Source organism: Astyanax mexicanus, chromosome 19, assembly GCF_023375975.1.
Source record: "Astyanax mexicanus isolate ESR-SI-001 chromosome 19, AstMex3_surface, whole genome shotgun sequence".
Taxonomy (NCBI): Eukaryota; Metazoa; Chordata; class Actinopteri; order Characiformes; family Acestrorhamphidae; genus Astyanax; species Astyanax mexicanus.
Window position 1 is genome coordinate 302501 of NC_064426.1, and position 14652 is coordinate 317152.

The window sequence follows — 14652 nt, forward strand, 5'->3', positions numbered from 1 at the left end:
TATCAGCCTCAGTGAGTAATCTGAGTTCTGAGTGTCGTTATTAATGTTGGATTTCCTGAGTTTCAGCTGTTTTGTTTGATTAGATCTGGATGATGGATTTACCTGAGTTTTATACTCAACTAAAGACTTTTTTATCAGTTTATTGGAGCAGAGCAGTGTGTGTATGAGTGTGTATACGTGTGTATACGTGTTTGTGTGTGTATAAGTGTGTGTGTGTGTGTATGAGTGTTTGTTTGTGTGTGAGTGTTTGTTTGTGTATAAGTGTATATAAGTGTGTATGAGTGTTTGTGTGTGTGTATATAAGTGTGTATAAGTGTATATAAGTGTGTAAGTGTGTAAGTGTGAGGATAGTGCTGGAACAGTGCGGTTTATCTTGTAATAAAGAGATATATAGAGCTATATAAATATATATGTGGGATGTCCAATTTATAACTGCTTTAGTTGTTGATTATATTTAAAGGTTTTACTAAATATAATGAGAATAAAATGTATTTTAATAAAAGTGAGAAAAATCCAGGGAGATTTGGCCTTTATTAAAATATATAGACCATTGCTCATTTGCATATGTCTCTGAGGGTAAGATTCATTATTACTGCTCTGTGTGTGTGTGTGTGTGTGTGTATTTGTGTCCTTGGCAGGCTCAGTGCTGCAGTGTGTGATGGGGTGAGTAATTGAACTGCAGTGATGAGTTAATACAGAAACACGTCAGACAACTCGAGTGTGTCATTGTGCTACTAATTTAGTGTGTGTGTGTGTCTGTGTGTGTGTGTGTTTCTTCATCAGCATCTTTGAATGGTAATAAAGCACAGTGAGCTGGTCGTAACACTGTCCACAACAAACAAACATCTGTCTAAAAGCCCCACAGACACCAAACAACTCAAACAAAACAACTCAAACAAAACAAACACAAAACAGCTAAACCAGCCAAACAAAATTAAACCAAACTAATGAATTAATTCTAGCACCTAAATAAACCAGACCCGTCTCTGAGTGTACTTATGATGAGATAAAGATGTGTAGAGCTGTATCACATCCATCTACACCCAAACACCACACAGCCTGAGCACCGCCTCTCATAAATATGCATGAGCACTCGGCCAGTCAGAAGACGATTATGTAAATGCAGCAGAAGCCATCTGCTAAAAAAGGGCTTAACAAAAAACTTTTTAGAATTATTATCAGATATTCTTTTCAGAAACGAGAGAGAGAAAGAGAGAGAGAGAGAGAGAGAGAGAAAGAGAGAGAGAGAGAGAGAGAGAGAGAGAGAGAGAGAGAGAAAGAGAGAGGAGAGAGAGAGAGAGAGAAAGAGAGAGAGAGAGAGAGAGAGAGAGAGAGAGAGAGAGAGAGAGAGAAAGAGAGAGAGAGAGAGAGAGAGAGAGAGAAAGAGAAAGAGAGAGAGAGAGAGAGAGAGAGAGAGAAAGAGAAAGAGAGAGAGAGAGAGAGAGAGAGAAAGAGAGAGAGAGAGAGAGAGAGAGAGAGAGAGAGAGAGAAAGGTCAGGACAGAAGAGTGACTTTTAAAAGACATTTAAAACTTCCAGAATCTTCCGTCCCCCACAATTAATCCCAGCACCCCCCCACACAGTGTAAAGGACAGGAGGCTAAATCTTCCCGCGAGACACAGTGATACACTGTTCCAAAGTTAACACAGCTAACACAGGTACACAGCGGACACAGTTAACACTCTACTACAGCTAACACAGCTAAAACAGCTAACAGAGTGAACACAGGTAACACAGCTAACACGGCTAACAGAGCTAACACTGTATTACAGATAACACAGCAACAAAGCTAACACAGCTAACACAGCTAACACAGGTAACACAGTTAACACTGTACTAGAGCCGGAGTACAGCCGAGAGGAGCTACAGAGAGTGTCTTCAGTTTCTAAAGGAAGTTTAATCAGTCATTGGTGTGAGGATATGAAATCTCCACACAGTTCTGAGATTTTTCTCTTCTGTAGAATCCTGAGCTGTGTGGGTGGTGGGTGATGTGTGGGTGGGGGTGTGTGGATGGTGTGTGGGTGTGTTGTGGTGTGGGGCGGGGGGGTGGATAATCTGGTTGTGTCAGGTGTTTAGATTTGTTGCGACAGGTCTGGACCCAACTTGCCAGAACCAGCTTCACGCTGTCTCCTCCGGGTTGCGGAGAGCTCGCAGCTGCAGGTCCGGCCCGGGCGAGGCGGCGGCGCCCGTCACGGTGTCAGGTGCAGCTCAGCGCCGGGTCAGTGCCGGGGTCAGTGCCGGGGTCAGTGCCGGGTCCACTCTGCAGCTGTAACCCGGCTTACAGCAGACTGCGGTCCAGAACCTGTACCTGCCTCCCTCTATATATATCAATATCAACCATCTGACCTCTGACCTCTACCACTCCGACTCTGAGTCACAGAGAGAGAGAAAGAGAGAGAGACAGAAAGAGAGAGAGAGAGACAGAGACAGAGAGAGAGATAGAGAGAGAGAGGAGGATGATGTGCAGAATGCTGAATGCTGCAGTAGAGTGATGTTCAGAGATGGATCTATTAGCTAACACGTTCTGCACCTGTTTAAGGTGAGCAGCACAGGTGAGGTGGGGTGAGGTGAGGTGGGGTAAGGTGAGGTGGGGTAAGGTAAGGTGAGGTGGGGTAAGGTAAGGTGAGGTGGGGTAAGGTAAGGTAAGGTGAGGTGAGGTGAGGTGAGGTGAGGTGGGGTAAGGTAAGGTGAGGTGGGGTGAGGTGGGGTGAGGTGAGGTGAGGTGGGGTAAGGTGAGGTGGGGTAAGGTAAGGTGAGGTGGGGTGAGGTGGGGTGAGGTGGGGTGAGGTGAGGTGGGGTGAGGTGGGGTGAGGTGGGGTGAGGTGAGGTGGGGTGAGGTGGGGTAAGGTGAGGTGGGGTAAGGTAAGGTGAGGTGGGGTAAGGTAAGGTGAGGTGGGGTGAGGTGAGGTGGGGTAAGGTGAGGTGAGGTGAGGTGGGGTAAGGTAAGGTGAGGTGAGGTGAGGTGGGGTGAGGTGGGGTGAGGTGGGGTGAGGTGAGGTGAGGTGAGGTGGGGTAAGGTGAGGTGGGGTAAGGTGAGGTGGGGTAAGGTAAGGTGAGGTGGGGTGAGGTGGGGTGAGGTGGGGTGAGGTCAGGTGAGGTGGGACTGAACTTCAGTCTTCAGGTGGGGGAATGATGCTGTACTGTTTGATTGTTTGTAAATCTGCTTCAATATGAGTGATAAGTGAGATACCAGAGCAACCACTGAGCAACACTTCATTTACCACATCCAGCACTGAAGGGCAGGATACCCCGGCTGGGATTGGGTTTATAGATTAAGAAGCTGTAAGGTGTTGGGGGGGGATGGATTTGGGGGTGCAGGTTGAGGTTAATGGGTTAGAGTAGTGTTTAAGAGCCGGCGGTGTCCCGGTGCAGCGCGGGGACGGGATTAGTGTAACGGCTCAGATCTCAGCAGGGTTCTGACGGCCCGGTTCCTCTCAGAGCTTCAGTTCTGCTGCTGTAATACCGGCGCTGTAGACGACTGAGAGACAGCACCGTCCACTCCGCTCAAATCACACCACAAACTACCCACACAGCCGCACTCACCGCACCACCGCCGCCGCACGCCAAATACAACCAACATACAGCATCAAACACCAGAGACTGGAACTGATACCACTCCCCATATACACTAATTACACTTATTATATACAGTATATAACTAAATTGTTTAATTACGATTTACACAAGCATCACAAATAACAGCATGTACGACATTAATAGACATTAAATTAACTAGAACAGCTAAAATTGCTCCCACTGTTCACTATGATGGTTTCTATGGTGTTTCTAAGTGATTGCTAGAAATATCTGAGTTTTAATTTATTAATCTGTTTTATAGAATGTAAATCAGAACTGTTTCTAATTCAGATTTCAGACTTTTATTCAGGTTAAAACTGTTTACTTTGTTTTTCTGTGTTTGAAGTTGTGATGCTGTAGAGACTCAGAGATCAGGGAGTAAATATCAAGTGTAAAGTTTCTAATAACCCAAATTAAACTGAAAGAGCTTTTATTTGTGAGGAGAAATTAGCCGAGTGATTTTCTTTGTCCGAGTCCGTCCATGTGACCTCTTATGAGAATTTAATTACTTTAACTATTCAGCTCTACAATTATCTCTGTGCTGCAGCTGACTGCTGTAAAGCAGAGTAATCAGCCTGTTTTCTCCTCAGTTTAATCAGAACCGCGGCTCGGCTCGGCGCTGGCGGGGCGTGCTGGTTCTGCCGGGGACAAAAATAATCACAGGAAAGTTTTATTTCAGAGAACTTGATCAAGACTGTTCCGCCGTACAGCTGAGAATCAGCTCCCAGCAGGTTTTATAACAGAGGAGAACCAGCATTAAAACCTGCAGCATCAGAACCACCTCAACTTCCTGTGGGCAGCAGGTGGGTTAACATCGTATTGTTGAAAACTGTATAAAACTATATATATATATATATATATATATATATATATATATATATATATATATATATATATATATATATATATATATATATATACCCCCTATACAATTACACAAGTGTTTGGACTGATAACAGTCTGGATGGTCCATAAGACTTGGAGACTTCAAGAGCACTGTAGGGATGTGCATGAATCGTGAATCGCAGTCAACTTACTTTCACCAAAGAAACCTTACTCAAAAATAATCTCTACAAGCCTTTTTATAGATCAGTGGAGCACGTCCGGGTAGCTGCGCAGTTAAAATAGCAATCCGCCAAAGTCAGAGCTCACCTGATCTACTCTTAAAGAGAATGATGAGCAAGAGACACTCTGACACATGACTTTTGTGTTGTGTTTTAAGATGCGCATGGTGTACTTTTCCTGTTGTTACGAAAGCAAAGACACACTGACACACACTAAATCAAGCTGCACAATGCACGGCTGTATTCATTTACATATCTGTCTGAGACAGAACTGTGTGGGTTTGGTTTTGCAGGGATACAGGAAGCCTTATTCTTATTCCAGTTCACTGCTTCATTTTTCAATGTCAGTGTTGTTTGCGTTATATTGCTTATAAATTATTATAAATGAATGTTTCACACCAGCTGGTGTGTGTGTGTGTGTGAGAGAGTGTGTGTGAGAGTGTGTGTGTGTGTGAGTGTGTGTGTGTGTTTGTGCAGTACCTGGGCCGGAGCAGAATGAAGCGATCACAGCGAGGATGGAGACGAAGCTCAGGTACGGCATCCAGACATACCTGTCCTACAGAGAGAGAGAGAGGAAGAGTGAGGGAGGGGTAATGAAGCAGAGAGAGTGTGTGTGTGTGTGAGTGTGTGTGTGTGTGAGTGTGTGTGTGTGTGTGAGTGTGTGTGTGTGTGTGTGTGTGTGCAGTACTGCGTGATGCTGTTATTCTTTTTGTTCAGATGGAGAAATGTGGTTTAAGCTCAGCAGCAGTGGAGCGAGAGGTCACTGTATTAATATTCTACTGCAATATGAGAAATTAATCAGCATCAACCAATCAGAGAGAGAGAGTGAGAGAGAGAGGAAGAGAGAGGAGAGAGAGAAAGGTAGAGAGAGTGAGAGAGAGAGAGAGAGAGAGAGGGTGAGAGAGAGAGGTAGAGAGAGGGAGAGAGAAAGGTAGAGAGAGAGAGAGAGAAGTAGAGAGAGGGAGAGAGAGAAAGGTAGAGAGAGAGAGAGAGAGGGAGGAGAGAGAACGGTAGAGAGAGAGAGAGGGTGAGAGAGAGAGGTAGAGAGAGGGAGAGAGAAAGGTAGAGAGAGAGAGAGAGAGAGAGGTAAAGAGAGGGAGAGAGAGAAAGGTAGAGAGAGAGAGAGAGAGAGAGAGAGAGAGGTAGAGAGAGAGAGAGAGAGGTAGAGAGAGAGAGAGAGAGGTAGAGAGAGAGAGAGAGAGAGAGGTAAAGAGAGGGAGAGAGAGAAAGGTAGAGAGAGAGAGAGAGAGAGAGAGAGGTAGAGAGAGAGGGAGGTAGAGAGAGAGGGAGAGAGAGAAAAGGACAGAGAGAGAGAGAGAGAGAGAGAGGTAGAGAGAGAGAGAGAGAGGTAGAGAGAGAGAGAGAGAGAGGTAGAGAGAGAGAGAGAGAGGTAGAGAGAGAGAGAGAGAGGTAGAGAGAGGGAGAGAGAGAAAGGTAGAGAGAGAGAGAGGTAGAGAGAGAGGGAGAGAGAGAGAGAGAGAGAGAGGTAGAGAGAGAGAGAGAGAGGTAGAGAGAGAGAGAGAGAAGAGAGAGAGAAAGGTAGAGAGAGAGAGAGAGGGAGAGAGAGAGGTAGAGAGAGGGAGAGAGGTAAAGAGAGGGAGAGAGAGAAAGGTAGAGAGAGAGAGAGAGAGAGAGAGAGAGAGAGAGGTAGAGAGAGAGAGAGAGGTAGAGAGAGAGAGAGAGAGAGAGAGATGGAGCTCAGAGGAGCATGACTGTGTGAAATATGATTATGAACTGTATTAATATTGTGACGACACGCTGAGACAATCACTCAGCATCCAAAACTCCAAAAGCCTAAAATTAGACCCTCCATTACCCTGCAGGAGCAGCGGAGCAGAGTAACCCTGCTAAAAATACCAACTCACCATACTGAACACTGAACCCTGATAATACTACTGATAATACTAATGCTGGAACTACAAACATAACTATTCATATTCACGGGAGTCGTCATCATCATCTGATTATCAGCGTAGTCTGAGGGTGTTTTTACACCTGTACACCTTTTTTCTGGTCTGAATCAGGTGATGAGTTTGTTTATTTGGGGTGTTTTCTCCCTCAGTTTGGTTTGTTTTCACACCTGGACCTGGACTAAGACCACTTCCACTCTTTAATCAGAACCCAAGTCAATTACTGTTATTGTACCTGCTCAAATGAACGGCACCAACAGTACAAACCAACCAGAGTTTGATTTAACCAAACTAAATAGTTCTCTCGTTCTTTCTGTCAGTTCTCACACTTTCAGACCATTGGAAAAGGTTGAGACTTGGGTTTGGCTCAGCTCTCTTTTCACCACTGGGGTCTACAGCCACCAATAATCAACCTCACGACTGGGAGAAGAGACCAGTGTAATCACAGGAGCCCAGACGGTCCTGATCCCTAGCAAGTTCTACCAGCTCCTACTGGAGGACCCCAAGAGCTTCCAGGCCTGTATGGAGATGTAGAGTAATCCCTCCAGCATGTCCTCAGTCTTCCCCTGGGTCTTGTCCCAGTTGGTTTTGCCCAGAAAACTCCAATGCAATGCAACTGGAGCATCTTTAACAGACGCCTGAATCATCTTAGCTGGCTACTCCCAAACACAAGTGCACAAACAAACAAACAAACAAACAAACGAACAACTAACTGACTTATTTCTGCTGCCTGTGTCAAAGTCCTTGTTTTGTTCTCACACTTTCAGACCATTGGAAAAGTCAAGACTTGGTTTTGGCTCAGCTCTCTTTTCACCACTGGGGTCTACAGCCGCCAAAGATCACCCTCACGACTGGGAGGTGGCTATAGGGTAATCTCACAAGCCCAGACATTCCCGTCCCCAGCAAGTTCTACCAGCAATTATTAGGGGATCCCCAAGAGATTCCAGACAGATGATATATGGTAATCCCTCCAGCATGTCCTGGGTCTTCCCCTGGGTCTTGTCCCAGTTGTTTGTGCCCAGAAAACTCTATGCAACTGGGAATCTTTAGATGCCTGAATCATCTCAGCTGGTTCCAATGATCAACCTCACCACTGGGAGGTGGAAATAGGGTAATCACAAATGATATGCCCATCTGGCCCCGCCCCTAGACCCGCTACTGACTGAGATACTCAAACTCAATACGCAATAGTCTCTCTGTGTCCACCTGAAAGAAGTGTACTGATCTGTTTCAGGATTGTCCTGTGGCGTCTGGAGGTCCTGATTCTCTTACTGGCTGCTTCACTCAACTGCAAACCAAACCAGAATCGCTTTAACATAAAAAACACGCCTGTATCATTTACTGTGATTAATACTGTAATAAATAAACAGAAAAATCTTCTCCAATATGTTCGGGACTCAGACACTGTCTTAATCTGTAGGTCTAAAGACTAAAAACTTACTTGTTTAGTTTAGCTTTTGGTGATTAATGTTTTTTCCTTTAGATAAGGCTGCAGATCCAGGGTTTCATAGGGAATTGTGGGTAAACTGAGATGCTGGTGGTGTTTGTTTTTTCAGGTTTGTGGAGGGTGGAGTGGGTGGATGCTGGTGTTTCAGGGTTCCTTCATGTCTATGTTACCTTCTGGCTCTCTTCTTTTAGTTAGGTATAGATAAAACTCAGCCCTGATGATGAGAAACAAGCTGTGTATTTACTATAGTTAGCACTTTAGTAAATACTACACACTAACAACGCCACTACAACTAAAATTTACTACTGTTACTACTGTAATACTGGGAGCAGGACTGCTATTCGTTGTCCTGGCTGTGGTGTTGCATGCTGGGAGTATAATGTTGAATATTAGCCGTGTTGAACAGACGTCCTTCTGTCCTAAATGAAGCCGTCCAGAGACTATTGACTCTAATCAGCTCGTTTACAGACGGGAGGGACATTTATCACTCTGTCAAGTGTGATTTCACCAGCCAATAAAAAACAGGACAGAGAGCACTGCAGTGTTCTGATCACCACAACCTCCCAAAACACCAAAACACCAAAATACCACCAACACTAGTGCTCAGCTAATCACTGGCTACTACCATCCAGCAGAACACACCTTAGCCTCACACACTCTCACACTGATAAACACTAACACTAACTGTGTGTGTGTGTGTGTGTGTGTATGTGTGTGTGTGTGTGTGTATGTGTGTGTGTGTGTGTGTGTGTTTGTGTGTGTGTGTGTGTGTGTGTGTGTGTGTGTGTGTGTTTGTGTGTGTGTGTGTGTGTGAGTTGCTGCATTCATTGACCGTTCCAGCCTGAATACAAATGATCCTAAATAATGGAATGCAAATGAGGAGGGTCAAAGAATGAAGCAAAAACAATGGAAGAGAACCAGATGAGGAAAGGTCGACACACACACACACACACACACACACGTGTGTGTTATCAGTGGCAGCAGTGTCCTTTTTAGTCCAAGTTAATCTTCAGGGAGCATCTTCAGCCTGAGTCAGACACCTACAATACTAAATATAGCTAATATACACACATATATATATATATATTTGCAGACGCTTTTGCAAACAAACTCCAGCACTGTGGTAGGATGAGTGATAGGATGCAGCTCCTGTGCAACAAGTCCAGTCGTGAAATTTCACTATTAAATAATCCACAGCCAACTGTCAGTGATATTAAACACAGTGAAAGAGACTGGAAACCACAGCGCCTCTGAGCCCTGCAGAGTAAAATAACAGAGCGGGGTCAGCGGATGCTGAGGAGAATAGTGCACAGAGTTCACTAACGTTCTGCAGAGTCCTGTCAGGAGATCTGATACTTATTATTTATTAGTTTTGAGATATTTAGTAGATAAGAGGAGATACGGCTGAATTTCAAGCTTCAGTAAAAAGCAGAAGACTTCTGTTGAAAGATCTCCATGTGTGTAATAAAGAGTGATGTGTAACCATGTGTTTTCCTATGTGTGTGCATAAATTCATGTGTGTATTTATAGCCTTGTACCGCTATCTGTCTGTCTTTCTGTCTGTCTGAATTTGTTAAGTGGAGTGTATCTGTGGTTCTTCACTGACCTGGAAATGGAGGAAGATGGTGAGGAGACTAAAACACACCGCCATCGCTGAGAAACCGAAAATCAACAGCGGCTTCCTTCCTACACGTTCAATCACCAAACCCTGAGAGAGAGACAGAGAGAGAGAGACAGAGAGAGAGAGAGACATTTATATATACACATATCATTAATGACCTCAAAAAATCCTCTCTTCATTTTAGACTTTCATGGTATATAAATATTTATATCATATTAATTTATTAAACTGTCCTTTGAGTTTATTATTTATCATTATTAGATGTGTTATAATTCAGTTTTGGCCACCCACAGTCTCACTACACAATACCGGTGTTTCCTCTCAGAAATAAACTCATTATTTATCGTTTATCCTTTAATAAACATCTTCTGAACAGATTCAGCTCGTTTTCATCACTGGGTGAGAGGTGTGCAGCAGCCTCTGCTTACGCTCTGCTTCCAAACGCCGGTCTGAGTGAATCTGAGCGGCGCTGATAACACAGCGTTTAGCTTCACACACAGAGACAGAACCGGTCGAGACGAGTCAACACCGACCCGGTCCAACTCCCACACCAACACAATACAGCCTTTACTGGACCTGATTACAATTTTAACAGAAATACAAAAAACACACACATTTACAGACATCTCTGTAACACAACCACGACCATACAGACCACAACACCACCACCCCGCCCCCAACTCATGTCCACCCCGCCCTCAGAGCGGCACAACTCTACTGTGGAGATAATATATATATATATATATATACATATATTCACCCTGCTGACTAAAGTATTGGGGACCTGATTTCATCCTGTCTCTACTGTTCAGAGAAGACTGTATACTAGATTATAGAACATCACTGTGAGTGTTATAAGTGAGGTGAGAATGTTGGCTGAGGTTCACCACACCCTAACTCATCCTCAACTCATCCCAAACTCATCCCCAATTCCCCAACCCATCCCTTAGTTTTTCCCAATTCCTCAACTCATCTCTCACTCATTCCCAATTTCCTAACTCATTCCCAAGTCCTTCCAGACTCATCATTAACCCATCCATCACTCATCTACATTTCATCCCTAACTTAAAATGTGTTATATTTCATTATTAATTGTCAGTAGGGCAGACAGGCGGGTGGTTGGTGCGGTGCTGTGGGTGGTTGATGAGAGAGTGAGCACCAGCAACTACTCTCTATAAGCCCCTCCTCCACTGGAGCAAAGCCTTCTGGGATGTTTGACTCGGTTCACTGAGCGCTCAGTGGAAGCTGCTGAAAGCCTGAGGATGTCTGAATCCAACTCAACACACACACACACACACACACACACACACCTAGTCTAAAATACACACACACACACACACACACAAACACACTACACACAATCCAACTCACAATCAAACACACACACACTGACACACTCTCAGACACACACACAGAGTACTTCAGACTGTCAAACCCACTAACTGCAGCACTGAGACACCACACACACACACTTGTTTTAAGACAATGTCAGGACATGATACGACTCTGATTCAGGGTAAAGTATTCAGTGTACAGCTACAGTTTAACAGTGTAAATTTACTGTTCCCACAAACTCGTTAGAGTTTTGGGTTCAATTCTCTGATACTGACCACTGAATATTCAACATGCCATCTCATAGTAAAGAACTCTCTGAGGATGTGAGAAACAGAAATGTTGCTCTATATAAAGATGAAGTCTGGACTATAATAAGATTAATAACACCCTGAAACTGAGATACAGAATGATGCCCAAGATCATGCAGTTAGTTGTCCAGGACGAGTTTCAATCAGAACATTCCTCCACATGGAGTTCACCTGTTCAGAGTAATATCCAGAGATTAGCTTTAAATAATAGATAAGTGCTGCCAGTATTGCTGCAGAGGTTGATGAAGTGGGAGGTCAGTCTGCAGTGTTCTAGAAGGGAGCCTCTTCTAAAGCCGATGCACAAGAAATCCTGAAACAGTTTACTGAAGACCAGCAGTCTGAGAGCATGGATTATTGGAACCGTGTCCTGTAGTCTGACAAGATCAAGATGAACTTGTTTGGTGTGATGGTGTTCAGCATGTGTGGTGGTGAACTGGTGAGGAGTACCAAGAAAACCAAGTGAAGCATGGTGGTGGTAGCATCATGGTCTGGGGCTGTATGAGTGCTGGCAGCACTGAGGAGCTGAATTCCAACATGTACTGTAACATTCTGAAGCAGAGCGGAAACAAGTAGGAGAGGAAGAAGAAGGAGAAGAAGAAGGAGAAGAAGAAGAAGAATGACCTTGGGACTAAAAATACTTGTAGGTTAGAACATTTTTTCTTCTATACACTCAAGACATTTTTATTCTGAAACACACACACACACACACACACACACACACTGAGACCCATCTATATTTGCAGTCATGCCTCAGTGGGTTGTTTCTCTCTCACACACTGAATATGACAGCGGACTAATGAAACCTGTGCAGAGCGAGGGGGGTGTTGGGGGGGGGTGAGTGAATATGTGTGTGTGTGTTAGGGGGGTGAGGGGGAAGGGGGGTGGGTGTTCTGCCTGCAGCAGCTCTGCACTCAAAAAAGCTCCTGCTTTATAAATAGCAGCACTCTGCTCAAACTGGCCCTGGGTCAGGACAGGTCATGTGGTACAACCCCCCCATACCCCCATCTCTCACACACACACACACACTACACACACACACACGCACACACACCATACACACACACACACATCAGTGTCAGTGAGTCCGAGGGACATGCCACCCTGACCAGACATTCCACCTCACCATCCTACAGCCTAATGCCTCCTAATACCAACTCCTCCGACTGATCTCTGGGTGGTACCCTGATAATTTAGCTGTACCTGCAGGTGTAATCAGTGCCAGTTTAAATGTCTAAAGCCTGGAATTAGCGCTAGCTGCTTCAGTGAGCAGAATTAACAGTCTGGGCTAATTCTGTAGATCTTAGCTGAGTTTGGTGGTAGAGAGCAACCCTGTCTAAAAAATTTCAACTTAATCTATAAAACAAATGTATGAATTGATGTATTTGTGGATTTATTATCTCCAGAGAAATGTTTAGAACCAATTATCTGTTAAATCAGAACATTTTTTTAGTAACGTGTCAAAAATCTTTAAGGTTGTGGTCAAGATCACTAGAGCCGAGTGAAGACCAAGACCCAGAGTGTCTGAGACAGACAAGGATTATTTTTTTATATAAAAAATAAGGATTCGAAAATGTAAAAAGAGAAATAAAACAGTTTGTAACTCTGTACATTAATTTAGTAATATATATATATATATATATTTTTTAGTATGTTTTACACAGAACATAAGTTTAGTTTTGACCACACTGAGTCCACCTCCCCCAAGATGAGACAAGGCCAGACCAGACAAGACAGAGACGAACACAGACAGAGATGAGACCAACACAGGACAAAGACAAGACTGAGATGAGACCGAGCTGAGACCAAGACTGAGTCAATACTGAAATGAGAGCGAGACAAAACAGAGACGAGACCAAGACAAGTCTGACGTGAGACCATGGCTAGACCGAGATGATAACAATGCGTGGCCAAGGCGAGACTGAGACAAGACAGAGATGAGAACAAGACGAGACAGAGCCAGACTTCTAAACTGAGACGAGACTGAGACGAGGCAGTGTATTCATGTCCTTAAGTCTGCACTCAAGACAGGATTTTTACAGCACTTTAAGCTTCACTGCTGTAAAGGTCAGTCCTGCATGACGAGCCGTGGTTCAGCAGCTCTCAGGGTTCAGTGTTTGTATTGTTGTCCCGTTTGTTTGGGTTTGATGTCCGAGGGTGCCAGTTCTCATTACAGATGTATCCCATCATGCCCTGCGGTGCCCCACAATCCTGACCACGGGAACGCCGCCGGCTGATTTCCCAAGAGAGAAACAACAAACTCTCAAAAACCAACAGCTTTCCCCAAAAACCCCTCCCACTACACATAGCTAATTAACTACACACACACACACATACACTACACACCCACACACACACCATATACACACACACACACACACCATACACACATGCATACACAGTGGATGTGTGTTATTGGGATAGTTAGGCCGGGCGACTCCTTATGATTACAGACGCTCAGTGTCTCACTCCCACAGAGAGACCTGATGAGGACGGGTAATGGATTAATCAGCCTGCTGAGACTCAGAGCAGCCTGATATATATTATACCTGTAAATATAAACTTCCAATAAAAAATAAGACAGCTCTTAAAAATGATGAGTTTCTTTGATTTTAGCAAATTGAAAACCTCTGGAATATAATCAAGAGGAAGATGTTCACAAACCATCAAACCACCAAACTGAACTGCTTGAATTTTTACACCAGGAGTAAAGCAGCATAAAGTTATCCAAAAGCAGTGTGTAAGACTGGTGGAGGAGAACATGATGCCAAGATGCATGAACCAGGTTTATTTCACCAAATATTGATTTCTGAACTCTTAAAACTATAGATCACTAAAATAGGGCACTATCAATTATATGGACTGTACAGACTACTGTATATAGACAGTTTAGACTGTATGAAGTAGGTAAGCTGTATGTACTGTAAGGAGAGCACTGTTTAGGATCAGTTCTAAGCTTCATTGTTATGTAGATTGTTAGCTGTTCTGCAGGCTGAGTGTCTCGCTGCCTCAGCAAGAATCACCGGGACCCGAACACGGCCGAGTTAATGGAGCGGAACCGAGCTAAACGGAGGCGCCATGTTTGTTGTTTGTTAGAGTAAACTGTTTACTTTACTGAAGCTCAGAAACAGCAGAGCCAGTTCACTGTTTTTATTTACATTCTACACTCACTGACAAAATGAACCAATGCACCGGGATCACTGCAGAACTGGAGTTATGTCTTGGGAAGAAAATAACAATATTTAAAAGTGCTTTCCTTCGCTGCTCTCTCTCTATATATATATAAAGGATTATTGCTTATGGGTAGATGTGGCTCTACAATGCACTCAAACACTCAGATTTTATCTAGTTGAAAGATTTTGAGAGGAGGAGCATCACTGGACTGAGAGAAACAG

General features: G+C 44.1%; 1 protein-coding gene across 3 annotated transcripts in view; it reads right to left on the minus strand.

The window, feature by feature from the left end:
- slc2a9l2 (solute carrier family 2 member 9, like 2) overlaps nucleotides 1-14652 on the minus strand; it is an 88129-nt gene that overhangs the window by 13600 nt on the left and 59877 nt on the right. For all 3 annotated transcript variants that reach the window (XM_049467764.1, XM_049467763.1, XM_049467765.1), the window contains exons 10-11: nucleotides 9603-9704; nucleotides 5120-5195 (exon numbers count right to left, since the gene is read on the minus strand). In XM_049467764.1, coding sequence (XP_049323721.1) covers nucleotides 5120-5195; nucleotides 9603-9704 — 178 coding nt within the window. The remainder of the gene's footprint in view (nucleotides 1-5119; nucleotides 5196-9602; nucleotides 9705-14652) is intronic.